Source organism: Mustelus asterias, chromosome 6 (genome assembly GCF_964213995.1).
Source record: "Mustelus asterias chromosome 6, sMusAst1.hap1.1, whole genome shotgun sequence".
NCBI classification, from domain to species: domain Eukaryota; kingdom Metazoa; phylum Chordata; class Chondrichthyes; order Carcharhiniformes; family Triakidae; genus Mustelus; species Mustelus asterias.
In genome coordinates, this window is record NC_135806.1 from 111,123,035 (window position 1) to 111,150,367 (window position 27,333).

General features: G+C 43.6%; 1 protein-coding gene across 3 annotated transcripts in view; it reads left to right on the forward strand.

Moving 5' to 3' along the window:
- polk (polymerase (DNA directed) kappa) overlaps positions 1–27,333 on the forward strand; it is a 109,338-nt gene that overhangs the window by 61,283 nt on the left and 20,722 nt on the right. For all 3 annotated transcript variants that reach the window (XM_078214920.1, XM_078214921.1, XM_078214922.1), the window contains 3 exons: positions 6,364–6,514; positions 9,367–9,633; positions 17,401–17,525. In XM_078214920.1, coding sequence (XP_078071046.1) covers positions 6,364–6,514; positions 9,367–9,633; positions 17,401–17,525 — 543 coding nt within the window. The remainder of the gene's footprint in view (positions 1–6,363; positions 6,515–9,366; positions 9,634–17,400; positions 17,526–27,333) is intronic.

Sequence of the window (27,333 nt, forward strand, 5' to 3'; positions counted from 1 at the left end):
ATCTTCTCAGAACTAAAAATTACTTCTAAAATACTATGAGCCATGAATTAGATATTTATAATGACTGTCTTCCAAACTTCTGCTCATGTCATTTTGAACTTGTGGAGTTGCCAGGGATTGAGTCATGTTTTGCTTTTATTAAAATAGTTCTGAAGTTTGACGCGATTGCCCTTAATCCACCCTATTTATACTGGTGGCACATTCTGCAACAATTAACTGTAACTAATTATGGTTCATAAGAACAGAAATGTCTCTTGTATGGTGCAATAAGTGCATTCTTATTAGTACAGAGCTGATGTTTTGGACAGTGTGAGATTATGAAGAGTTGTTTCTTTGATTCTAACTGATGAATGTTCATAAACAAAAAGCTTTTCATTTCATTGAACATAACTTTTTATAAGTGGGGTCATTCATTAATTCAAACCTGCAATCTCTCCCAACGAGAAGGACAAGGGTAACAGCTGCATGGAAACACAATCCTGACTTGGAACTATATCACTGTTTCTTCACTGTAATTGGGTCAAAGTCCTGGAACTTCCTTCCTAACAGCACTGTGGGTGTACCTACACCACCTGGACTGCAACGGTTCAAGAAAACAGCTCACCACCACCACCTCCTCCTCAAGGTCAATTAGGGATGGGTAATAAATGCTGGCCTAGCCAGCGATGTCCAAAACCCGTAAAAGTATAAATATTAAAATAATTGCTGGTGACATGTGATAATCTTTGTGAATGGCTCACTTCTTTCTATGTAATTCTTTAATGGCGAATGGCAGAAATACGCAAAAGAAGTACTATGCCTCAGTCTTCACAGAAGACATGGACATTGACAAAAACCAGAGGCTATTATTTAAAGGAAGTTGATACTAAAGAAATTACTTAAAGTTAAGACAAATAACTGGTTCTGATGGTTTACCATAATGGACGCTAGAGAATTAATAATTTGCTTTTAATTTCCAAAGAAAAGATAAAGTTCTATTCATTTAAAAAAAAAACTGGAATTGAAAGCTAGTCTCAGTATTGGTGAAATTTAAACTCATCGATTGTCATAAAAACCAATCTGGTTAACAACTCTGCTTTAGGGAGAGGAATGTGCCATTGGTAACTGGCCTGGCCTACATGTGACTCCAGATCCACAGTAATGTGGTTGACTTAACTACCCTCTGAAATAGTCTGGCAAGCCACTTTGTTCAAAGGTAATCGGGAAGGGCAACAACTGTAGGCCTTGCAAGTGACTCCCACATCCCATGAAGGAATAAAAGAAAAACTGAGCCAAAGATAGCTGAAAAATAAGCCAGGAAATCATGGGTTTTTACTTCATGTGTTGCTAAAATATTAGAGTCCATAATCTGGAAGAAAGCTACCAATCATGTCAAGAAAAATGAATTAATCAGAGCCATTTGACATAGATTTCAAACAAGTTGTTTGACTAACTTTATACAATTATTTTGCGGAAATGGAGATGAAAAAGAAATGAGAATATCTTTTTTTAAAAGATCTGGTTTAGTTTTTTGCTTGCTTCATCCTTGATTCTGATCCCACAAAGCTGTTGACTGCTGAACCTCACTTGTGAGCCCAATGCTTGCTGACATTAAGTGAAATCCCTTTACTCGAGCACTCCTCCCTCCTTTTTGTAAAATATTATCATCCTGCTTGCAAAATTAATCTTTGATCCTTCTATTCTTGCAAACTGCAACCTCATCGCCAGCTCCCTTTTCTCTCGAATGTTATGCAGCATGTTGTTTTGTCCCAAGTCCACACCCATGTCTTCTGAAAGCTGTTGTTTGCATCTCTGCAATCACATTCAACCCTTAATGTGGCACCTAAATGGCTCTAAACAAAATCACCAATGATTTTCTCATCAATTGGAAAACTTATGAATTATCCTTCCCTCCCCTCCCTGACATTGCAACAGCCTTTGACGTTGTCTGTCATACCATTTTTTCCTCTGTTTTTCTGCCTGATGGGCCTGTCATTCTTTTGAGGAATTATACAAGTGCAAGTGTGTTATAGGAAATGATTCACATGCAATCAGCAGGTAGTTTACTGACATTCGTGTCATTTGGTATTTTGCATTTTATTTCTCTTAGATTCATGTTTGCTCTGGTTTGGATAATTCAGACCAATCATTATCTTCGATTAACGCATTTTGTGAATCTACTAAAAAGTGTTTATGGTTCCATGTTTTCAGTTAGTGATCTAATTTAATTATACTAGACATTTGAGTTATCAGAAATTGCAGATGAGCCATAATTCCGGATTCCAAATGGTCTTATGCAAGTAAACCTTTGTATTTGGGCGCTGCACCTACTGTGAACTGCTGTTTGAAGTGTATTTATATTACTTTGTGTTTAAAGAGTTTATCAGTAAATGTTGTAATGTGTAATAGTCAAGGACTTCTGATAGTATCTCAACCTTCTTGTCACTATATTCCTGGATAATATAAATTGGACTTGTGTACCGGGCAATTTCACATACTGTCGTGTGACCTATGTGTCCAGTAACCGTGAAGATAAACTGCCAGCTGGAACAAGCTATTTAATTGAGTTGAAACTTTATAATTTTTATTGCTTTAACAAGTTTAACATTAACAACACTTAGTAAAACCTCTTCAGTCTTGAAAACTTCTCCCTCCCGGAGTGGATTCATTATTTATAAATGTTTAAATGTTAATTGAAGGTTTTCATCTTTTTATAATGTTACCTATCAACCTGCCTTTATGCACAACAGAGGAAGTACATTTTCTTCTAACACTTTTGCCTTAGTTCACAGAATTGTTATAGCTCAGATGGACGCCATTCGACCATCATGTCTGCACCAGTTCTCCGAATTAGTGATTCACATTGTGCCATTCTCCCACCTTACCCCTGCGGTCTTGCTCATTCTTTCTTTTCAGATAGCCATCCAATTCTCTTTTGAATGTTGTAATTGAACCTGCCTCCACCACTCTCAGGCAATGCATTTCAGACCTTCACCACTCGCTGCATAAAAAGGTTTCCCTCATGTCTATCTGCTACTTTTCCCAATAGTTTTAAATCTGCGCTGTCTCATTCTCGATCCTTTCACAAGTGGGAACAGTTTCTCCCTATCTATCCTGTCCAGGCCCCTCATGATTTTGGACACCTCTCTCAAGTCTCCTTTCAGACTTTTCTTCTCCAAGGAAAACAGTCTGAACTTCTCCAATTGATCTTCTGAACTGAAGTTCCTCATCCCTGGAACCATTCTGGTGAATCTTTTCTGCACTCTCTCCAATGCTTTTACATCCTTCTTAAAATGCAGCACCCAGAGCTGATACAATACTTCAGCTGAGGCCAAACTAGTGTCTTATACAAGTTCAACATGACCTCCTTTCACTTCTACTGTCCTTGGGTACGGTTTGCTTTATTAACCACTTTCTTAATCTATTCCGCTGCCTTCATGAATGAAACCCAGTCCATCATGCAAACCAGTCTCCCATCCATTGACTGTCTACACTTCCCCTTGCCTCGGAAAAGCAGCCAGCATAAACAAAGGCTCCACACACCCGGACATATTCTCTTCCACCTTCTTCCGTCAGGAAAAAATACGAAAGTCTGAGGTCACGTACCAACTGACTCAAGAACAGCTTCTTCCCCGCTGCCATCAGACTTTTGAATGGACCCAAGTTGATCTTTCTCTGCACCCCAACTATGACTGTAAAACTACATTCTGCACCCTCTCCTTTCTTTCTCTATGTACGGTATGCTTTGTCTGTATAGTGCGCAAGAAATAATACTTTTCACTGTATACTGATACATGTGACAATAATAAATCAAATCAAAAAAACGACTAATGCATATATACACCCAGGTTCCCTCCTGCTCCTGCACTCACTTAGAATTATACTCTTTATTTTGTATTGTCTCTCCTTGTTCTTCCTACCAAAATGCATTACTTCACATTTCTCTGCATTAAGAACAAAAAACAGTACAGCACAGGTGCAGGCCCTTCAGCCCATCAAGCCTGCGGTGACACGTATCGCCTTTCTAAACTAAAGACATTTTGCCTCTACGCAATCTGTATCCCTCTATTCCCTTCCTATACATGTATTTCTCAAGATGTCTCTTAAATGTTGGTATTGTATCTGCTACTGCCATCTCCTCTGGCAGTTCATTCCAGGCACTTATCACCCTCTGTGTAAAAAACCTCTTTTTAAAACTTTTACCTTAAACCTATGTCCCCTCGGAATTGACATTTCTACCCTGGGAAAAAGACTCCGACAATCCATTCTATCCATGCCTCTCATAATTTTGTAAACTTCAGTCAGGCCACCCCTCAGGCTCCGATGTTCAAGTGAAAACAAACCAAGTTTGTCCAATCCCTCCTCATAGCTAATACCCTCCAAACCAGGCAACACCCTGGTAAACCTTTTCTGTACCATCTCCAAAGACTCCACATCCTTCTGGTAGTATGGCAACCAGAACTGTGCAGAATTCCAAAAAGTTCCATACAGCTGCAACATGATTTTTAAAAATTCATTCGTGGGACATGGGCACCATGTGGTGGTGGTGGTCCCATTTACCTGCTGCCCTTGTCCTTTGAGATGGAAGTGGTTGTGGGTTTGGAAGGTGCTGTCTAAGGATCTTTGGTGAATTGCTGCAGTGCGTCTTGAAGATAGTAGCAGTAGTGTGCACTGAGCGTCGGTGGTGGAGGGATTGAATGTTTGTAGATGTGGTGTCAATCAAGCCGGCTGCTTTGTCCTGTATGGTGTCAAACTTCTTGAGTGTTGTTGGAGCTGCACCCACCCAGGCAAGTGGGAGTATTCCATCACACTCCTGACTTGTGCCTTTCAGATAGGGAATCAGGAGGTGAGTTCCTCGCCGCAGTATTCCTAGCCTCTGACCTACGTTTGTAGTCCCAACCGATAAAGGCAAGCATGCCATGTGCCTTCTTGACCACCTTATCCGCTTGTGTTGCCACTTTCAGGGAACTGTGCACCTGTACGTCCCCATTCCACTAAGTTGTCTATATTGTTTTGAAGTTCTACTCGATTCTCCTCATTTCACATTTCTTGCAAGTTTTATATCATGAAGTTTGAAATTGTGCCCCATACACCAAGGGCTAGGTCATTAATATATAGCAGGAAAGCAAGCACACAGACTTGTGAGGAACTCCACCACAAAACTTCCTCCAGCCTTAAAAACATTCATGAGGCACCACTCATTTGGTGGGATTTTCTGGCTGTTCCTGCTGACGTGATCTTTCGATCCCGCCAATGGCGACACACATCCTTCCTCCGCCCCCCCCGGCAGATTCCACGGTGGCAGGGGCTGTGAACAACGGGAAACCCTGTTCACAGCGGCGGACCACCTCCACTGTTGAAAAACATGCCTCAGGAGTAGGATGGGGGTGGAAATTCCTGCCCATTGTTTCCTGTCACTCAGCAACATTTTTCTAAATTGACTATTGACTCCTGCATTCCCTGACCTATGACTTTACAGACAATTCTGTTGTGCGGCCCTGTTTCAAAAATGCCTTTTGGAAGTCCTTGTACACTACATCAACCATATTGCCCTCATCAACTCTCTCTATTTCTGCTTCAAAAATCTCCGAGTTCTTTAAGCATGAATTTGCTTTAAGAAATCCATGTTGGCTTTCTTTAACCTGCATTTGTCAGTGTGACTATTAATTTTGTCCCAAATTATTGCATTTGGAATATAGTACATTAGTTGCAATCTTGAAAGATAATTCTTCCTTTAGTGAGCATCTCTCTGCATATCTGTACTGTAAATCAAACGTGCATTGCTATATTTTCTACAGTGCTAAAGTACAGCATATTTCACTATATTCCTTTTCTGCACTGCAGTGAATTACATATGGACTTACCTATGCATTTGGTGGGAGAAAGCGTACTGGCGCGACTTTTACCAGGATGCTCAGAGGGTTCAACCTGCTGTCCCTAATTGGACGGCAGTCCCAGAGGCAGGCACTTAATTGACCTACTTCCAGAGGATTGGATTGGAAGGGAAGGCTGTTGTTACGAACTGGGTTGGGACCCAAAAATTCTGCCCACTCTGTCAGCTCGAACCATTAGTGGAAACCTGAAATAGGAGGAGAGTACAAGAGGAAACTTAAGCATTAAATTGAAACTGATTGTTACCAGGCAAGACATGGATTCTTAATTTTGTCATAAATAATATATTTGGGGAACTATTTTGCAGTGAAAGTATTCCCCAGGTGATCCTCTTTAAATGTGTAACTAGCTGCTGTTTGCCAAATGGAATGTGGAGTAGGAAACCTGTTTTGATGTAAGGATGATATATTATGCATTGTAACTGAGACACAATTGAGTTACTTATCAGAGTCTTTGTGTTTTAAAATATTTTCAAAATCATTCTTGTTACAGGTACAAGAGATACTGGTAGACTATGACCCCAATTTCCTACCAATGAGTCTTGATGAAGCCTACCTGGATATAACAGAACATTTAGAACAAAGGCAAAACTGGCCTGAACACAAAAGAACGTACTACTGCCTGAGAGAAGATGTTATAAATGGTACAAAACAAAATGCTGTGGATTCTAGAAATCCGAAATAAAAAAATGCTGAAAACTCAGCAGGTTGGGCATCATCTTTGGGGAGAAACAGTTAACGTTCGGCTCGATGACCATTCATCAGAACAGAAGGTGGCCAAGATGGATCATCCACTTGGCACTTCTGGTTCGTGATGAATCAAATCCCAGCACAACAGCTGATGGAATTTAAATTTAGTTAATGAATAGGAAATTTGGAATTGAAATCTGGTTGCAGTGATGTGACTATGAAACTATAATGTTGGTTTTGTCTTTTGAGCTGATATGCTGGGCTCATCATCATTAAGGATGAGAATATTTGTGGAACCTCTTCCACCTGTTAGTTTAATTGTTCAGTACCATTCACCATGTGGGAGGGCTGCAGAGCATTGACCTGATCTGTTGGTTATGGCATTGTTTGGCTCTGGCTATCGCTTGTTGTTTCCTCAGTTTATTTGTAAGTGGCCCTGTGCTTCACCAGGTTGCCACCTCATTTTAAGGTATGCCTAATGCTGCTCCTGAACTAGTCATTGAACCAGGGCTGATCCCTTAGCTCGATAGTAATAATAGAGTTGGGGATATGCCCAAGCAGAAGTTAGAGACTGTGGTTAGAACCATAGAACCATAGAAAATTACAGCTCAGAAACAGGCCTTTTGGCCCTTCTTGTCTGTGCCGAACCATTTTATGCCTAGTCCCACTGACCTGCACTTGGACCATATCCCTCCACACCCCTCTCATCCATGAACCCGTCCAAGTTTTTCTTAAATGTTAAAAGTTTAACATTTACCACTTTATCCGGCAGCTCATTCCACACTCCCACCACTCTCTGCGTGAAGAAGCCCCCCCTAATATTCCCTTTAAACTTTTCTCCTTTCACCCTTAACCCATGCCCTCTGGTTTTTTTTCTCCCCTAGCCTCAGCGGAAAAAGCCTGCTTGCATTCACTCTATCTATACCCATCAAAATCTTATACACCTCTATCGAATCTCCCCTCAATCTTCTACGCTCCAGGGAATAAAGTCCCAACCTATTCAATCTCTCTCTGTAACTCAGCTTCTCAAGTCCCAGCAACATCCTTGTGAACCTTCTCTGCACTCTTACAACCTTATTTACATCCTTCCTGTAACTAGGTGACCAAAACTGTACACAATACTCCAAATTCGGCCTCACCAATGCCTTATATAACCTTACCATAACACTCCAACTTTTATACTCGATACTCCGTTTTATAAAGGCCAATGTACCAAAGGCACTCTTTACGACCCTATCCACCTGTGACGTCACTTTTAGGGAATTCTGTACCTGTATTCCCAGATCCCTCTGTTCAACTGCACTCTTCAGAGTCCTACCATTTACCCTGTACGTTCTTCTTTGGTTTGTCCTTCCAAAGTGCAATATCTCACACTTGTCTGCGTTAAATTCCATTTGCCAATTTTCAGCCCATTTTTCTAGTTGGTCCAAATCCCTCTGCAAGCTTTGAAAACCTTCCTCACTGTCCACTACACCTCCAATCTTTGTATCATCAGCAAACTTGCTGATCCAATTTACCACATTATCATCCAGATCATTGGTATAGATGACAAACAACAATGGACCCAACACCGATCCCTGCGGCACACCACTAGTCACAGGCCTCCACTCAGAGAAGCAATCCTCCACAACCACTCTCTGGCTTCTTCTATTGATGTGGAGATGCCGGCGTTGGACTGGGGTAACCACAGTAAGAAGTCTCACAACACCAGGTTAAAGTCCAACAGGTTTATTTGGTAGCAAATACCATAAGCTTTCGGAGCAATGCTCCTTCGTCAGATGGAGTGGTCTCTGTTCTCAAACAGGGCACAGACACAGAAATCAAATTACAGAATACTGATTAGAATGCAAATCTCTACAGCCAGCCAGGTCTTAAATGCTGTAGAGATTTGCATTCTAATCAGTATTCTGTAATTTGATTTCTGTGTCTGTGCCCTGTTTGAGAACAGAGACCACTCCATCTGACGAAGGAGCATTGCTCCGAAAGCTTATGGCATTTGCTACCAAATAAACCTGTTGGACTTTAACCTGGTGTTGTGAGACTTCTTACTGTTCTTCCATTGAGCCAGTGTCTTATCCAATTTACTACCTCCCCATGTATACCTAGCGACTGGTTGAGTACAATTCTGCTGCTGCTGATGGCCCACAGCACCTCATGGATGCCAAGTTCTGAGCTGCCAGATCTGCTCTGAAGTTATCTGAATTAAAAGCAAAATACTGCAGATGCTGGAAATCTGAAATAAAAATAAGTAGTGCTGGATAAACTCAACAGGTCTGGCAGCATCTGTGGAGAGAAATAGTTCATGTTTTGGATCTAAATGACTCGTCTACAGAATGTGTTCAATAACTTACCTCCATGTTTCTTAAAAAAAAGTTAGGATCTATCAAGCTCGGGATCTGACTTGTCCAGTATTGACATCAGCTGGGATCATAACGCTGAGTGTGTAAATGGTGGGAATATACGACAGGGCCAGCAAATGCAAAATCAAGAGGTTAATATTTCGAATTCCGATCAAGGATCTGCACCTCAAATGTTAATATAAAGTTTCTCTTTCCAGATGCTGGAAAACATGTTGCTTATTTTCAGCATTTTATGTATTACATGATCTAACCAGTGACTATTATATGCTTGTACTGATTTACTAAGTGACTTATTATAAAGGTTTAATACAAAGTAAAGTTAATTATACGATGGAAATTTTAAAATGTTAATTCACTATTACATGTCAATGTCAATTTTGCGTAAGGAATTTTAAGAGACATTCCCAAATCCATATACATTGATACTGTTTTTAATATTGATGCAGTGAAAGAGAACACTGATGATTTACAGCCATCCTTTAAAGATTCGGAAGACATTTCACCAATACTTTTTGAAGACAGCCCTCCCATATTGTCACAGCAAGGGTCAGTCCAGTGTGAAGTACAACAGACAGACCCTCCTCTGCAAAGCATTGAAAAAGAATTACGTCAGCAGCAGAAGGAAACAATTGTGTTTGGCGTAACAGCAGAGGAGGCTGTTAGAGAAATGCGTTTCAGAGTCGAGCAGAAGACTAAATTAACAGCCAGTGCAGGTAGAACATTGCATTTATCATTTCTGTATCACCTGTCTCCAGCTTGGATGTTTAAGTAACATAATTAAATTGCCACAAAAACTACAGAATGTTGGAAATGCACAGCAGATCAGTCACTGTTGTTGTTAGAAAACGTGGCAAGCACCCACAGGCAGCAATGTTGACATTATAATGCTGAGATATTAAGAAACAGTTAAGCACACTGGATGCAGCCAAATCTCTGCTCCAGAACTAACCACTCCTCTAAACAAGCTGTTCCAGTTCTGTTTGGAGCGACAGTGGTGTATGGTAATGCCACTGGAATAGTAATTCAGAGACTGAGCCAATTGTTTTGGGCTCATGAATTCAAATCCTACTAAGGTAACTGGTGAAATTTAAATGCAATTCAGAAATCTGGAATATAAAGCTAATCTAAGTAATGGTTGTAAAAACCCTTCTGATTTTAATGTCCTTCAGGAAAGAACATTTGCCATCCTCACCCTGTTAATTCTATGTAGTGCCTACCTTTTTACAGGAGATGATCTCCACCCCAGCCAAAAACAGGTCCAGTTCTCATTTATAGGAATTCAGCGAATTACCATCCACGGCATGAGCTGACACTCTATTGTAGAGGACCACTATTCTCCAGGAAAAGAGCTACCTCCTGATGTATAACCTAGATCTGGCCTTGCATAACTTATAATTGTGATCAATGGTACACCCTAATCTATTTTAATTGGGGCCAAATTAGAACACGATCTATTCCTGACATCATCTTATACACTTTGATGAGATCACACTTAAGTCTGCACTCAAATGTAAAGTCTAACTTTTCTAGCCTTTCTTGATCATGAAGATACTTCAACCAGGGAATTGGCCTATTTATCCTCCTCTGTACTCTTTCCCAAGCCTTACCAGCATGTGATGAGACCAAACCAGCCTGATCAAGGTCTTAAAATAGAATCAAAGGATAGAATAGTATGCCTTGTATTATAATCAGTTGTGCTCTGAATGCACTCCAACATCCTATTTGCTTTAGCTATTGCTTGTTTAGAATAGTTTCGCTTGGAATAGTGTAATTTGTCAATGATGGAGATGTCAGAGTGGGAAGTGGAGAATTCCCCAATCCGCCCCTGATCATTAAATTGTAACCTGGACCACCATATCTTCAACAAATAATATTGTTTGGCTTAAAACTGGCTCCAAAAATGTGGTTTTTAGTCAGTCAAACAATTGTTGTTGAAGTTTTACAAGTAATCCTGTTATTCTTGGCTCAGTTTGCAGGTTTAATAACAAGAGGATGCACTTCACCATAAGTAATCCTGTTTGTGATATTTACAAGATTAAGAATGTTTGTTCATGATTATTGAAAATGCCTATAAGTTTGAGACTCCCATGCTGAAAAAGGTAACTCATGTCTTGGGCATATCAGATTCTTAACTGTTAGTTTTGTCCAGGGGCGGCACGGTAGCACAGTGGTTAGCGCTGCTGCTTCACAGCTCCAGGGACCTGGGTTCGATTCCCGGCTTGGGTCACTGTCTGTGTGGAGTTTGTACATTCTCCTCGTGTCTGCGTGGGTTTCCTCCGGGTGCTCCGGTTTCCTCCCACAGTCCAAAGATGTGCGGGTTAGGTTGATTGGCCATGCTAAAAATTGCCCTTAGTGTCCTGAGATGCGTAGGTTAGAGGGATTAGTGGATAAGGATATGGGGGTAGGGCCTGGGTGGGATTGTGGTCGGTGCAGACTCGATGGGCCGAATGGCCTCTTTCTGTACTGTAAGGTTTCCTCATTGTTCCACAGGACCAGGCTGAGGAGAAGGCAGTTGGAAGTGGGCCCAGCAGGAGTCTGGGAAGGTTTTTGGAGGGTTTAAAAGTAGGCCGCACTTTTGAGCGGGCAGCATCGTTAGCGGGCAGCAGAGTGAGCAGGAGGCAGAGTGAAAGCTGTAGGGCTTTGGCTCACAGGGCTTGGGCGAGCAGGGGTGAGTTAATTCATTTTTTGCTGTTTCTACCTGGTACTGGCAAGGTATCTAGAGGGGATGGGTGTGAAGGCAGTGCAATGTTCCTCTTGCACTATGTTCGAGGTGAGGGACGACGTCAGTGTCCCTGCTGATTATACCTGTGAGAAGTGCATCCATCTGCAGCTCCTCCAAAACCGTGTAAGGGAACTGGAGCTGGAGTTGGAGGAACTTAGGATCATTAGGGATGCAGAGATGGCCATAGACAGAAGCTTCAGGGATACAGTTACTCCGCGGAATGAAAATAGATGGGTGACGGTGAGAGGGGCTGGGAAGAAGCAGTCGGTGCAGGGATCCCCTGTGGTCGTTCCCCTTAGCAATAAGTATTCCGCTTTGGATACGGTTGAGGGGGACGACATACCAGTGGTGAGCCGCAGTGAGAGGATCTCCGGCACTGAGTCCGTCCCTGTGGCTCAGGAGGGTAAGGAGGAGAGCGGGAGGGCAATAGTTATTGGGGACTCGTTAGTTAGAGGGATAGATAGGAGGTTCTGTGGCAGCAAAAGAGACTCGAGGATGGTTTGTTGCCTACCGGATGCCAGGGTCCGTGACGTCTCGGACCGTGTTTTCCGGATTCTTAAGGGGGAGGGGAAACAGTCACAAGTCGTGGTACACATTGGTACCAACGACATAGGTAAGAGAAGGGACGGGGATTTAAAACAGGAATTTCGGGAGCTCGGCTGGAAGCTGAGAGCAAAGACAAAACATGTGGTCATCTCTGGTACGCTACCGGTGCCACGTGATAGCGAGTTGAGGAACAGGGAGAGAGTGCACTTAAACATGTGGTTGCAGGGATGGTGCAGGAGGGAGGGTTTCAGATACGTGGATAATTGGAACACGTTCTGGGGAAGGTGGGACCTCTACAAACAGGACGGGGTGCACCTGAACCAGAGGGGCACCAATATCCTGGGAGGGAAATTTGCTACGGCTCTTCAGGGGGATTTAAACTAATTTGTCAGGGGAGTGGGAAAAGGAGTTGTAGTCCAGAAGTCAGTGTTGAGGGTGGTGAGGTATTGGGGAAGGTATCAAGGTCAAGGGTGGGTACCGGTAGACAGGAAGATGGGTTGAAGTGTGTCTACTTCAATGCAAGGAGCATCCGGAACAAGGTGGATGAACTTGGGGCGTGGATTGCTACTTGGGACTACGATGTTGTGGCCATTACGGAGACGTGGGTAGAACAAGGACAGGAATGGTTGTTGGACGTTCCGGGGTATAGATGTTTCAGTAAGTGTAGGGAAGCTGGTAAAAGAGGTGGAGGAGTAGCATTGTTAATCAAGGATAGTTTAACGGCTGCGGAAAAGCACTTTGAGGGGGATATGCACACTGAGGTAATATGGGCTGCAGTTAGAAACAGGAAAGGAGCGGTCACGTTGCTAGGAGTTTACTATAGGCCCCCAAATAGTAATAGAGATGTGGAGGAAGAAATTGCTAAGCAGATTATGGATACGTGTGGGGGTCACAGGGTAGTTGTCATGGGGGACTTTAACTTTCCAAATATTGATTGGAACCTTTGTAGGTCAAATAGTTTGGATGGGGCACTTTTTGTGCAGTGTGTGCAGGAGGGTTTCCTGACACAATATGTGGATAGGCCGACAAGGGGTGAGGCCACATTGGATTTGGTACTGGGAAATGAACCGGGCCAAGTGTTAGATTTGGTTGTGGGAGAGCACTTTGGAGATAGTGACCACAATTCGGTGTCTTTTGTTATTGCAATGGAGAGGGATAGGGCCGGACGGCAGGGCAAGGCTTACAATTGGGGGAGAGGTAATTATGATGCGATTAGGCAAGAATTAGAGGGCATAAGATGGGAACAGAAACTGTCAGGGAAAGGCACTGATGAAAAGTGGAACTTTTTCAAGGAACAAATACTGGGTGTCCTTGATAGGTATGTCCCTGTCAGGCAGGGAGGAAATGGCCGAGTGAGGGAACCGTGGTTCACAAAAGAGGTGGAATGTCTTGTGAAAAGGAAGAGGGAAGCTTATGTAGGGATGAGGAAACAAGGTTCAGATGGCTCGACTGAGGGTTACAAGTTAGCAAGGAACGAGCTGAAAAAGGGGCTGAGGAGAGCTAGGAGGGGACATGAGAAGTCCTTGGCGGGTCGGATCAAGGAAAACCCCAAGGCTTTTTACTCTTATGTGAGGAATAAAAGAATGACCAGGGTGAGGTTAGGGCCGGTCAAGGACAGTGGTGGGAACTTGTGTATGGAATCAGTAGAGATAGGCGAGGTGATGAATGAATACTTTTCTTCAGTGTTCACCAAGGAGAGGGGCCATGTTTTTCAGGAAGAGAAGGTGTTACAGGCTAATAGGCTGGAGGAAATAGATGTTCGGAGGGAGGTTGTATTGGCAGTTTTGAATAAACTGAAGGTTGATAAGTCCCCTGGGCATGATGAAATGTATCCTAGGATTCTTTGGGAGGCGAGGGATGAGATTGCAGAGCCTTTGGCTTTGATCTTTGGGTCCTCGCTGTCCATGGGGATGGTGCCAGAGGACTGGAGAGTGGCAAATGTTGTTCCTCTGTTTAAGAAAGGGAATAGAAATGACCCTGGTAATTATAGACCGGTTAGTCTGACTTCGGTGGTTGGTAAATTGATGGAAAAGGTCCTTAGGGATGGGATTTACGACCATTTAGAAAGATGCGGATTAATCCGGGATAGTCAGCAGGGATTTGTGAAGGGCAAATCGTGCCTCACAAATTTGAGGAGGTAACTAGGTGTGTTGATGAAGGTAGGGCGGTTGATGTCATATACATGGATTTTAGTAAGGCGTTTGATAAGGTCCCCCATGGTCGGCTTATGCTGAAAGTGAGGAGGTGTGGGATAGAGGGAAAGTTGGCCGATTGGATAGGTAACTGGCTGTCTGATCGAAGACAGAGGGTGGTGGTGGATGGAAAATTTTCGGACTGGAGGCAGGTTGCTAGCGGAGTGCCGCAGGGATCGGTGCTTGGTCCTCTGCTCTTTGTGATTTTTATTAATGACTTAGAGGAGGGGGCTGAAGGGTGGATCAGTAAATTTGCTGATGACACCAAGATTGGTGGAGTAGTGGATGAGGTGGAGGGGTGTTGTAGGCTGCAAAGAGACATAGATAGGATGCAAAGCTGGGCTGAAAAATGGCAAATGGAGTTTAACCCTGATAAATGTGAGGTGATTCATTTTGGTAGGACTAATTTAAATGTGGATTACAGGGTCAAAGGTAGGGTTCTGAAGACTGTGGAGGAACAGAGAGATCTTGGGGTCCATATCCACAGATCTCTGAAGGTTGCCACTCAAGTGGATAGAGCTGTGAAGAAGGCATATAGTGTGTTAGCTTTTATTAACAGGGGGTTGGAGTTTAAGAGCCGTGGGGTTATGCTGCAACTGTACAGGACCTTGGTGAGACCGCATTTGGAATATTGCGTGCAGTTCTGGTCACCTCACTATAAGAAGGGTGTGGAAGCGCTGGAAAGAGTGCAGAGGAGATTTACCAGGATGCTGCCTGGTTTGGAGGGTAGGTCTTATGAGGAGAGGTTGAGGGAGCTAGGGCTGTTCTCTCTGGAGCGGAGGAGGCTGAGGGGAGACTTAATAGAGGTTTATAAAATGATGAAGGGGATAGATCGAGTGAACGTTCAAAGACTATTTCCTCGGGTGGATGGAGCTATTACGAGGGGGCATAACTATAGGGTTCATGGTGGGAGATATAGGAAGGATATCAGAGGTAGGTTCTTCACGCAGAGAGTGGTTGGGGTGTGGAATGGACTGCCTGCAGTGATAGTGGAGTCAGACACTTTAGGAACATTTAAGCGGTTATTGGATAGGCACATGGAGCACACCAGGATGGTAGGGAGTGGGATAGCTTGATCTTGGTTTCAGATGAAGGTCGGCACAACATCGTGGGCCGAAGGGCCTGTTCTGTGCTGTACTGTTCTATGTTCTATGTTCTATGATTTCTATGATTTTTAGTAACTGCTGCAGCAATAAATTGAATTTACTTCACAGAGGTGTAATCGAACAAAATTTAATAATTATTTTCATCACAAGCTGGTTTCTGTCAGGTGACCATAATTAGTGTTCCCATTGTCCATACAAATGGTCCCTGAAGCACGAGTGTTGACACAAAACGGGGTTTGAATCTTGGACATTTGCATCTCGCTATGATAGAATGGGTTTTCCTCACATCCATTCTGTGGAATTCCAATCTGCAGCCACTAAGCCTGATATTGTACATTAGTTTCTATCGGCACTTGGTCAATAGCAACTTTTAAATCCACTATAGAGATCTGTTGCATTTTTAATATCAATCCAATGGAATGTTCTAAAAGATTGTTTACGTTTTATTGTCCTGTCCAGACAAGTAGGATGACAGCTTGCCTTGGGTAGTTCCATGACCATTTACATAAGAACATAAGAAATAGGAGCAGGAGTAGGCCATCTAGCCCCTCGAGCCTGCCCCGCCATTCAATAAGATCATGGCTGATCTGACGTGGATCAGTACCACTTACCCGCCTGATCCCCATAACCCTTAATTCCCTTACCGATCAGGAATCCATCCATCCGCGCTTTAAACATATTCAGCGAGGTAGCCTCCACCACCTCAGTGGGCAGAGAATTCCAGAGATTCACCACCCTCTGGGAGAAGAAGTTCCTCCTCAACTCTGTCTTAAACCGACCCCCCTTTATTTTGAGGCTGTGTCCTCTAGTTTTAACTTCCTTACTAAGTGGAAAGAATCTCTCCGCCTCCACCCTATCCAGCCCCCGCATTATCTTATAAGTCTCCATAAGATCCCCCCTCATCCTTCTAAACTCCAACGAGTACAAACCCAATCTCCTCAGCCTCTCCTCATAATCCAAACCCCTCATCTCCGGTATCAACCTGGTGAACCTTCTCTGCACTCCCTCCAATGCCAATATATCCTTCCTCATATAAGGGGACCAATACTGCACACAGTATTCCAGCTGCGGCCTCACCAATGCCCTGTACAGGTGCATCAAGACATCCCTGCTTTTATATTCTATCCCCCTCGCGATATAGGCCAACATCCCATTTGCCTTCTTGATCACCTGTTGTACCTGCAGACTGGGCTTTTGCGTCTCATGCACAAGGACCCCCAGGTCCCTTTGCACGGTAGCATGTTTTAATTTGTTTCCATTGAGATAGTAATCCCATTTGTTATTATTTCCTCCAAAGTGTATAACCTCGCATTTCTCAACGTTATACTCCATTTGCCATATCCTCGCCCACTCACTCATATTTGGCAGATATTTGCCATATTTGGCAGATATTTGCCATATCCTCGCCCACTCACTCACATTTGCCATATCCTCGCCCACTCACTCATATTTGGCAGATATTTGCCATATTTGGCAGATATTTGCCATATCCTCGCCCACTCACTCATATTTGGCAGATATGAATGGAGAAAAGGCCACCTGACCTCCCAACTTCATCTTGTTTCAAAGTCAATTGCCCATTTTCTATTTAAAAGGAGTGTTCATTTTTCCATAAAGCCATGGATATAACTGTATGGGTGTGACGAGATTAAATGCCAGATTTGCAGTCCATCTAAAATATGCATTGTAGCACATCAAATAGGTGTCACTAAGTATAATGACATTAGAGATTGTGGCTTTCATCACTTTTTGATTGTGGAAGAAACAAAACATATTAGAAACAAAAAGTTATTTTTGTGCCCTCAAAAATACACCATTTCAAATATACTTAAAAGGACAAATAAGTAGTTCAGAGCTGCTCAGTGTAAATATAAATACTGATTTAATCTTTATTGTTTAACTTGATATGTCCAGGAATTGCACCAAACACGATGTTGTCCAAAGTTTGCAGTGATATGAACAAGCCAAATGGCCAGTATCGAATTCCAGCAGACAGGGATGCTGTGATGGACTTCATAAAGAACTTGCCTATTAGAAAGGTAATTGATTGTGTAGCTTGTACTTACTTCGTCCACATAGAACAGTCCAAGTCACCAGTCGAAGAGACGAGAGAAATCTGAGGGACTCCGCCTCTTCAGGACACTTCTGTCATTTTTAAAAATTCATTCAGCATATATTGCTCAACCCTAATTGTCCTTGAACTGAGTGGCTTTTTGATTGGATTTGATTTATTATTATCACATGTATTAGTTTACAGTGAAAAGCATGGTTTCTTGTGTGCTATACAGACAAAACATACCGTTCATAGAGAAGGAAACGAGAGAGTGCAGAATGTAGTGTTACAGTCATAGCAAGGATGTAGAGAAAGATCAACTTAATGCAAGGTAAGTCCATTCAAAAGTCTGATGGCAGCAGGGAAGGAGCTGTTCTTGAGTCGGTTGGTATGTGACCTCAGACTTTAGTAACTTTTTCCCGATGGTTTGCTGGGCCATTCAGGAGTAAACCACATTGCAGTGGATCTGAAGTCAGTAAGAAGTCTCTCAACACCGGGTTAAAGTCCAACAGGTTTATTTGGTAGCAAAAGCCACTAGCTTTCGGAGCGCTTGCTGCTCCTTCGTCAGGTGAGTGGCCATGATCTGAAGTCAGACCAGATAAGGACACCAGGTTTCCCCAATAATGTGACCCTCAAATTTTCTTATTTTCAGTTCCTGGTGCCTGCATTCACTGTTGTGCTCACATTTTTATATTTGATTTTAGAAGTTTGAAACTTGGAAACAGAATTTCTTGCTTTTGGACTAAAAACCTGCATGTATATAGAGCCAACCCTGAGAAACATGTGAAAGTGATTGACATAAAATACATTTATTTTAAGTACTGTGGTTAATACACAAGATCAACAGTATACACTAACAAAGGCCTGTAATGAATGAGAGCAATCTCTTTAAAATGTCACCCTTTTTTTATTCATTTGTGGGACATGGGCGTCACTGGCTGGCCAGCATTTATTGTCCATCCCCAGTTGCCTTTGGAGGGCAGTTGAGTGTCAACCACATTTCTGTGGCTCTGGAATCACATGTAGGCCAGACCAGGTAAGGACGGCAGATTTCTTTCCGTGAAGGACATTAGTGAACCAGATGGGTCTCTCCGTCAATCGACGATGGTTTCGTGGTCATCAGCAGATTCTTAATTCCAGATTTTTTTTTTATTGAATTCAAATTCCACCAACTGGGCGGCACGGTAGCACATGGGCGGCACGGTAGCACAGTGGTTAGCACTGCTGCTTCACAGCTCCAGGGTCCTGGGTTCGATTCCCGGCTCGGGTCACTGTCTGTGTGGAGTTTGCACATTCTCCTCGTGTCTGCGTGGGTTTCCTCCGGGTGCTCCGGTTTCCTCCCACTGTCCAAAGATGTGCGGGTTAGGTTGATTGGCCAGGTTAAAAATTGCCCCTTAGAGTCCTGAGATGTGTAGGTTAGAGGGATTAGTGGGTAAAATGTGTGGGGGTAGGGCCTGGGTGGGATTGTGGTCGGTGCAGACTCGATGGGCCAAATGGCCTCCTTCTGCACTGTAGGGTTTCTATGATTCTATGAACTGCCGTGACAGGTTTCGAACCCTGGTCCCCAGAACATTAGCTGAGTTTCTGGATTAATAGTCCAGCGATAATGCCACTAGATCATAGTCTCCCCATACAGTGCATGATCCCTTTAAATTTTTAGTGCACATGCGTTATTTCTTACAGAAAGCCTACATGGTACCTTTCATAGAAATCATAGAAACCCTACAGTGCAGAAGGAGGCCATTCGGCCCATCGAGTCTGCACCGACCACAATCCCACCCTTGGCCCTACCCCTTTCAGGTTGCTGCGTCACTGGAAACCCATACAGCTTTATGTGAACACTGGACAAAAAGCTGTAGTTAAGAAGAGGGATGAGAGAAACTGAACTCTTTCCATCTGAACCCAGAAAGTTAAAAGGAAATTAGGTAGAAGTTCAAAAAACTATGAATTATGATGCAATGAGGGACAAATTTATTGTTTGTTGAGTCAGTAACTAGAGGGTACAAATTTAAGATCAACAAAGTGAGAGGTTAAAAGATCTATTCATATTTGTTTTTTTAAAAGACAGGTTGGTTCATTTTGGAAAAGGTTGAAAGGGTAGCAAAGTGAAAGAACTTGACTCATATGATGACTTTCTAATGCCTAGGACGTCCTATGTATCACTTTAAGTGTAGTTAGGAACACCAGCAGGAAAATTGATATCAATTAATCCACTTTATATTGAAGACATTGGCCGGGATTCTCCCCAAAAAAAATGAAGTGCCCAACGTGCAGGAAAACGGAAGTATTTCCCACCCGTTTTTTGGGTGTGCCTATCAGCGAATCTCCAACACTGAGCATTTCAGAGTGCCCCACCCTGATTCACTCTGGTAAGTGGCGGGCAGGGCCTGAGAGGCTGGCAGCATTGCGCAGTGCCCCCCCCCGTCCCGTCCCGGCACCGCTAATCATTTTGAAATGCTAATTTCAATCTGATAATCAGCTCCATGCCAATTTCCGGCGCAGAGTCGATTCTGCTCAAAAAAAGCGAAACTAAAACTCACCAATGAGCTGCCTGTACACCCAATAATTAGGTCCTAATTAATGCCTTCCAGCTTTTGGGTCTCGCTGCTTCTGGCTCCCTCTCTTGGATGACTCCTTTTTGTTGCAAACCAAGTAGCAACTCCTCCCTCACTTAGTAAATTCCAAAATGTTTGCACTCAGTCTCTAGCTGCACCTCTGTGTGACTTAGTTTGTGTGGTGTGTGTGTTAAACCTCTTGTATTTAAACTAGCTGAGATTCCAATCCGATGAGTCAGTCACTGCTGGCGAGTGAACCAGCTCTAACTCGTTACCTAATTAAGTGTCCTACAGGTGCCTTTCATTTATCAGTGACTAAGACTGAAAGAAACTAACATTTACTTTTATAGTTAATGTTAAATGCATTCTGGACTCGGTTTTAGAATTAGATCAAGGTCAAGGGTGGGTACCAGTAGACAGGAAGGTGGGTTGAAGTGTGTCTACTTCAATGCAAGGAGCATCCGGAACAAGGTAGATGAACTTGGGGCGTGGATTGGTACTTGGGACTACGATGTTGTGGCCATTACGGAGACGTGGGTAGAACAAGGACAGGAATGGTTGTTGGACATTCCAGGGTATCGATGTTTCAGTAAGTGTAGGGAAGCTGGTAAAAGAGGTGGAGGAGTAGCATTGTTAATCAAGAATAGTTTAACGGCTGCGGAAAGGCACTTCGAGGGGGATCTACATACTGAGGTAATATGGGCTGAAGTTAGAAATAGGAAAGGAGCGGTCACGTTGTTAGGAGTTTACTATAGGCCCCCAAATGGTAAGGTAAGAATAGAGATGTGGAGGAAGAACTTGCTAAGCGGATTATGGATAGGTGTGAGGGTCACAGGGTAGTTGTCATGGGGGACTTTAACTTTCCAAATATTGATTGGAACCTTTGTAGGTCAAATAGTTCGGATGGGGCAGTTTTTGTGCAGTGCGTGCAGGAGGGTTTCCTGACACAATGTGGATAGGCCGACAAGAGGTGGGGCCACATTGGATTTGGTACTGGGAAATGAACCGGGCCAAGCGTTAGATTTGGTTGTGGGAGAGCACTTTGGAGATAGTGACCACAATTCGGTGTCTTTTGTTATTGCAATGGAGAGGGATAGGGCCGTACGGCAGGACAAGGTTTATAATTGGGGGAGAGGTAATTATGATGCGATTAGGCAAGAATTAGGGGGCATAAGATGGGAACAGAAACTGTCAGGGAAAGGCACGAATGAAAAGTGGAACTTTTTCAAGGAACAAATACTGGGTGTCCTTGATAGGTATGTCCCTGTCAGGCAGGGAGGAAATGGCCGAGTGAGGGAACCATGGTTCACAAAAGAGGTGGAATGTCTTGTAAAAAGGAAGAGGGAAGCTTATGTAGGGATGAGGAAACAATGTTCAGATGGCTCGATTGAGGGTTACAAGTTAGCAAGGAATGAGTTGAAAAAGGGGCTTAGGAGAGCTAGGAGGGGACATGAGAAGTCCTTGGCAGGTCGGATCAAGGAAAACCCCAAGGCTTTTTACTCTTGAGGAATAGAAGAATGACCAGGGTGAGGTTAGGGCCGGTCAAGGACAGTAGTGGGAACTTGTGTATGGAGTCAGTAGAGATAGGAAAGGTGATGAATGAATACTTTTCTTCAGTGTTCACTAAGGAGAGGAGCCAGGTTTTTGAGGAAGAGAAGATGTTACAGGCTAATAGGCTGGAGGAAGTAGACATTCGGAGAGAGGATGTACTAGCAGTTTTGAATAAACTGAAGGTCGATAAGTCCCCTGGGCCTGATGAAATATATCCTAGGATTCTTTGGGAGGCAAGGGATGAGATTGCAGAGCCTTTGGCTTTGATCTTTGGGTCTTCGCTGTCCCCCGCTGTCTTCGGGGATGGTGCCAGAGGACTGGAGAGTGGCGAATGTTGTTCGTCTGTTTAAGACAGGGAATAGAAATGACCCTGGTAATTATAGGTCGGTTAGTCTTACTTCGGTGGTTGGTAAGTTGATGGAAAAGGTCCTTAGGGATGGGATTTACGACCATTTAGAAAGATGCGGATTAATCCGGGATCGTCAGCAGGGATCCGTGAAGGGCAAGTCGTGCCTCAAATTTGATAGAATTTTTTGACGGGGTAACTAAGTGTGTTGATGAAGGTAGGGCAGTTGATGTCATATACATGGATTTTAGTAAGGCGTTTGATAAGGTCCCCCATGGTCGGCTTATGATGAAAGTAAGGAGGTGTGGGATAGAGGGAAAGTTGGCCGATTGGGTAGGTAACTGGTTATCTGATCGAAGACAGAGGGTGGTGGTGGATGGAAAATTTTCGGACTGGAGGCAGGTTGCTAGCGGAGTGCCGCAGGGATCAGTGCTTGGTCTTCTGCTCTTTGTGATTTTTATTAATGACTTAGAGGAGGGGGCTGAAGGGTGGATCAGTAAATTTGCTGATGACACCAAGATTGGTGGAGTAGTGGATGAGGTGGAGGGCTGTTGTAGACTGCAAAGAGACATAGGTAGGATGCAAAGCTGGGCTGAAAAATGGCAGATGGAGTTTAACCCTAATAAATGTGAGGTGATTCATTTTGGTAGGACAAATTTAAATGTGGATTACAGGGTCAAAGGTAGGGTTCTGAAGACTGTGGAGGAACAGAGAGATCTTGGGGTCCATATCCATAGATCTCTGAAGGTTGCCACTCAAGTGGATAGAGCTGTGAAGAAGGCCTATAGTGTGTTAGCTTTTATTAACAGGGGGTTGGAGTTTAAGAGCCGTGGGGTTATGCTGCAACTGTACAGGACCTTGGTGAGACCACATTTGGAATATTGTGTGCAGTTCTGGTCACCTCACTATAAGAAGGATGTGGAAGCGCTGGAAAGAGTGCAGAGGAGATTTACCAGGATGCTGCCTGGTTTGGAGGGTAGGTCTTATGAGGAAAGGTTGAGGGAGCTAGGGCTGTTCTCTCTGGAGCGGAGGAGGCTGAGGGGAGACTTAATAGAGGTTTATAAAATGATGAAGGGGATAGATAGAGTGAACGTTCAAAGACTATTTCCTCGGGTGGATGGAGCTATTACAAGGGGGCATAACTATAGGGTTCATGGTGGGAGATACAGGAAGGATGTCCGAGGTAGGTTCTTTACTCAGAGAGTGGTTGGGGTATGGAATGGACTGCCTGCAGTGATAGTGGAGTCAGACACTTTAGGATCATTTAAGCGGTTATTGGATAAGCACATGGAGCACACCAGGATGATAGGGAGTGGGATAGCTTGATCTTAGTTTCAGATAAAGCTCGGCACAACATCGTGGGCCGAAGGGCCTGTTCTATGCTGTACTGTTCTATGTTCTAGATCACTCCTTCGAATCCCCTTGCGCACCAGATTCCCAGATTTAAGCACTTGGTCTCACTACCCTCAGTATTGAGCTGGCATTTATGAGTCTTGAGCTCTCCATGAACTGCACGTATATTTAAAACAATTATGATTTCTGCCCTTCAAGAGGTCACACACCTACATATTGCATGGTATATTGTTCCTGATCTAAAATATCACATCCTCTGACTTAATATTAGCAATACCGTGAAAGATTAGCTCGTAGTATACCAAGAATGATGTCTCTGTGTACAGATGCCATATTTGTAGAATTTCCAGAGATGCAAAACAAGCAATGTGTGTTTCGGAAATGGAAGCCAATACCAGATTTCTAAATTCCCTGACATAGTAATTCCAATTTGACCTGCTCTTATGTGACAATTCGAGTTTGGGGCATTCCAGGGAGACTGCAACTGCACATGGAATAATGAACAGAAAAATCAGCCGAATGTAGCTGTTCTCATGGGTTGCCATTCCATTGTGAGCAAACGTAGCCACTGGGGTGAAGACAGCATTGTGTTGGTGTGCAATGCCCCCTACAGTTTAATAACCTACAACAAGATGAATAACCACCCTAACCATAGAACTGTATCTTTCAAGAGCAGAAAAGTATGGAATGGATCTTGACCGAAAATGGAAGAAAAGCAAACAAAATAATTTTAAAAAAAAATCTAAACAGTAGTTTATGTATTGTATCATATATATATAAGCAACATTTCCCATTACTTTAAGGTAGTCATTCATGTCCTTTGTTTTTGTTGATATTTGTTGTGTTCTTATTGAAATTCAGTAAGTCAGAACTACCTGGCTGTATCTCAATATTTATCAGACAGTTTCTCATTTGTAACGGACTATAGTTGTATCTCTAATGATTATATTTTGTAGTGTTTTTAGTGAAGAATTTAGGAACATTTGGATGGGTTTTGAAGTAATTTAAATATCTGTAAATTGTGTCTACTAAGCCAGAATCAGGGGACAATATTGTAATTTTATCTTTCTTAAACTTGAGTTCATCATACATCTGCTGCCTGAATCCTAACTCACAGTAAAACCCGTTCACACAACCTTGCGCTCACCGACCTACAATGGCTGTTGGGCCAAAAATGCCTCCGTTTTAAAATTCGCATCCTTGTTTTCAAATTTCCCTCTGCCCTTGTCCCTACCTATCACTACGTCCTCTTCCAGCCCTATGACCCTCCATGATCTCTGCATTCCTCCAATTCTGGTCTCTTGAGTATCCTGTGTTAATCACTGTCCTGCTGGTGGCCATTACTACAAAGAACAAAGTAAAGCACAGCACAGGGACAGGCCCTCCAAGCCTGTGCCGATCATGATGCCCTAACTAAAAAAAACATTCTGCCCTTACTCGGTCTGTATGCCTCTATTCCCTCCCTTTCCACGTACCCATCCAGATGCCTCTTAAATGTTGCTAATGTGCCTGCTTCTACCACCTCCTCTGGCAGCACATTCCAGGCACCCACCACCCTCTGCATGAAAAACCTCCTCTGCACACCTCCCTTAAACTTTCCCCCTCTCAACTGCCAACCTTGGAAAAAGCCTCTGACTATCCACCCTGTGGATGCCTTTCATAATTCTGTAAACCTCTAACAGGTCTCCCCTCAGCGTCTGTCTTTCAGCTGCCAACACAAAGAACAGTACAGCAGAGGAACCGGTTTCTCGGCCCACCAAGTCTGTGCTGAAACATGCCTCTCTAATCTAATATTTTCTTGCCTCTATGTGGTCCATATCCCTCTATTCCCTGCCTATTCATGTATCTATCCAGATGCCTCTTGAACGTTGTTATAGAATCTGTTTCCACCACCTCTTCTGGCAGCACGTTCCAGGCATTCACCACCCTCTGAAAAATTTGCCCCTTACATCTCTTTTAAACTTTCCCCCCCTCACTTTCAACCTAAGCCCCGAGTATTTGACACTCCGACCCTGGGAAAAAAACTCTGACTATCCACTCTATCCAAGCCTGTCATAATCTTGTAAACCTCTATCAGGTCTCCCCTCATCCTCTGATGTTCCAATGAAAACAACTCAAGTTTGTTCAGGCTTCCTTCATAGTTCATATCCTCCAAACCAGGCAACATCCTGGTAAATCTCTTTTGCACACTTTCCAATGTATCAACATCCTTCCGGTGGTGTGGCGACCAGAATTGTACACAATACTCCACATGCGGCCTAACCAAAGTCTTATACAGCTGCAACATGATTTTCCTTTGATTTATTATTGTCACATGTATTAGCATCCAGTGAAAAGTGTTGCTTCTTGCGCACTATACAGATAAAGCATACTGTTCACAGAGAAGGAAACAAGAGAGTACAGAATGTAGTGTTACAGTCATAGTTAGGGTGTAGAGAAAGATCAACTTTAATGCAAGGTAAGTCCATTCAAAGGTCTGACAGCAGTGGGAAGAAGCTGTTCTTGGGTCGGTTGGTACGTGACCTCAGACTTTTGTATCTTTTTCCAAATGGAAGAAGGTGGGAGAGAGAATGTCTGGGGTCCTTAATTATGCTGGCTGCTTTTCCGAGGCAGCGGGAAGTGTAGACAGAGTCAATGAATGGGAGGCTGGTTTACGTGATGGATTGGGCTACATTCACGACCGTTTGTGGTCTTGGGCAGAGCAGGAGCCGTACCAAGCTGTTATGCAACCAGAAAGAATGCTTTCTATTGTGCATCTGTAAAAGTTGGAGAGAGTCATAGCTGACATGCCACATTTCCTTAGTCTTCTGCGAAAGTAGAGGCGTTGGTGGGCTTTCTTAACTGCAGTGTCGGCATGCGGGGGACCAGGACAGGTTGTTGGTGATCTGGACATCTAAAAACGTGAAGCTCTTGACCCTTTCTACTTCATCCCCCTTGATGTAGACAGGGGCATGTTCTCCTCTACGCTTCCTGATTTTGATGACAATCTCCTTTGGTTTTGTTGACACTGAGGGAGAGATTATTGTTGCCGCACCAGTTTCTCTCTCTCATTCCTGTACTCTTGTCTCATCATTGTTTGAGATCCGACTCACTACAGTGGTGTCATCAGCAAACCTGAAAATCAAGTTGGAGGGGAATTTGGCCACACAGTCATAGGAGTTTGAGTATAGTTAGGGGGCTGAGAACACAGCTTTGTCGTGCACTGGTGTGGAGGAGGTGGTGTTGCCTATCCTTACTGATTGTGGTGTGTGGGTTAGGAAGTTCAGGATCCAGTTGCAGAGGGAGGAGCTGAGGCCCAGGCCACAGAGTTTGGAGATAAGTTTCGTAGGAATAATCGTGTTGAAAGCTGAGCTGTAGTCAATAAATAGGAGTCTGACATAGGTGTCTTTGATATCTAGGTGTTTCAGAGTTGTGTAGGGCCAGGGAGATGACGTCTGCTGTTACGGCAGTAGGTGAACTGTAGTGGATCCAGGCAGTCCGGGAGGCTGGAATTGATTCGTGCCATGACTAACCTTTCAAAGCACTTCATAATGATGGATGTCAGAGCCACCGGACGATAGTCATTAAGGCACGCTGCTTGGCTTTTCTTTGATACTGGGATGATGGTCATCTTCTTGAAGCACTTAGGGGCCTCCAATTGTAGTAAAGAGAGGTTGAAGATGTCTGCAAATAACAGCGCCAGCTGATCCATGCAGGATTTGAGTGCTCGTCTGGGTACCCCATCTGGGCCAGTTGCTTTCCATGGGTTGACCTTCGAGAAGGCTGCTCTGACATCTGCAATGGTGACCACAGATGCAGATTCATCTGAGGCTTCCAGGGTGGAGGGTGTGCTCCCGCTGACCTCTTGCTCAAAATGGGCGTAGAATGCATTGAGCTCATCAGGGAGGGGTACGTTGGAGCCGGTGATTTTTACATACCTTCATCTTGCTGTTATGTCTTGCAGACCTTGCCATAGTCTGCAGTGGTCCATGTGGCTAGCCTGGGACTCT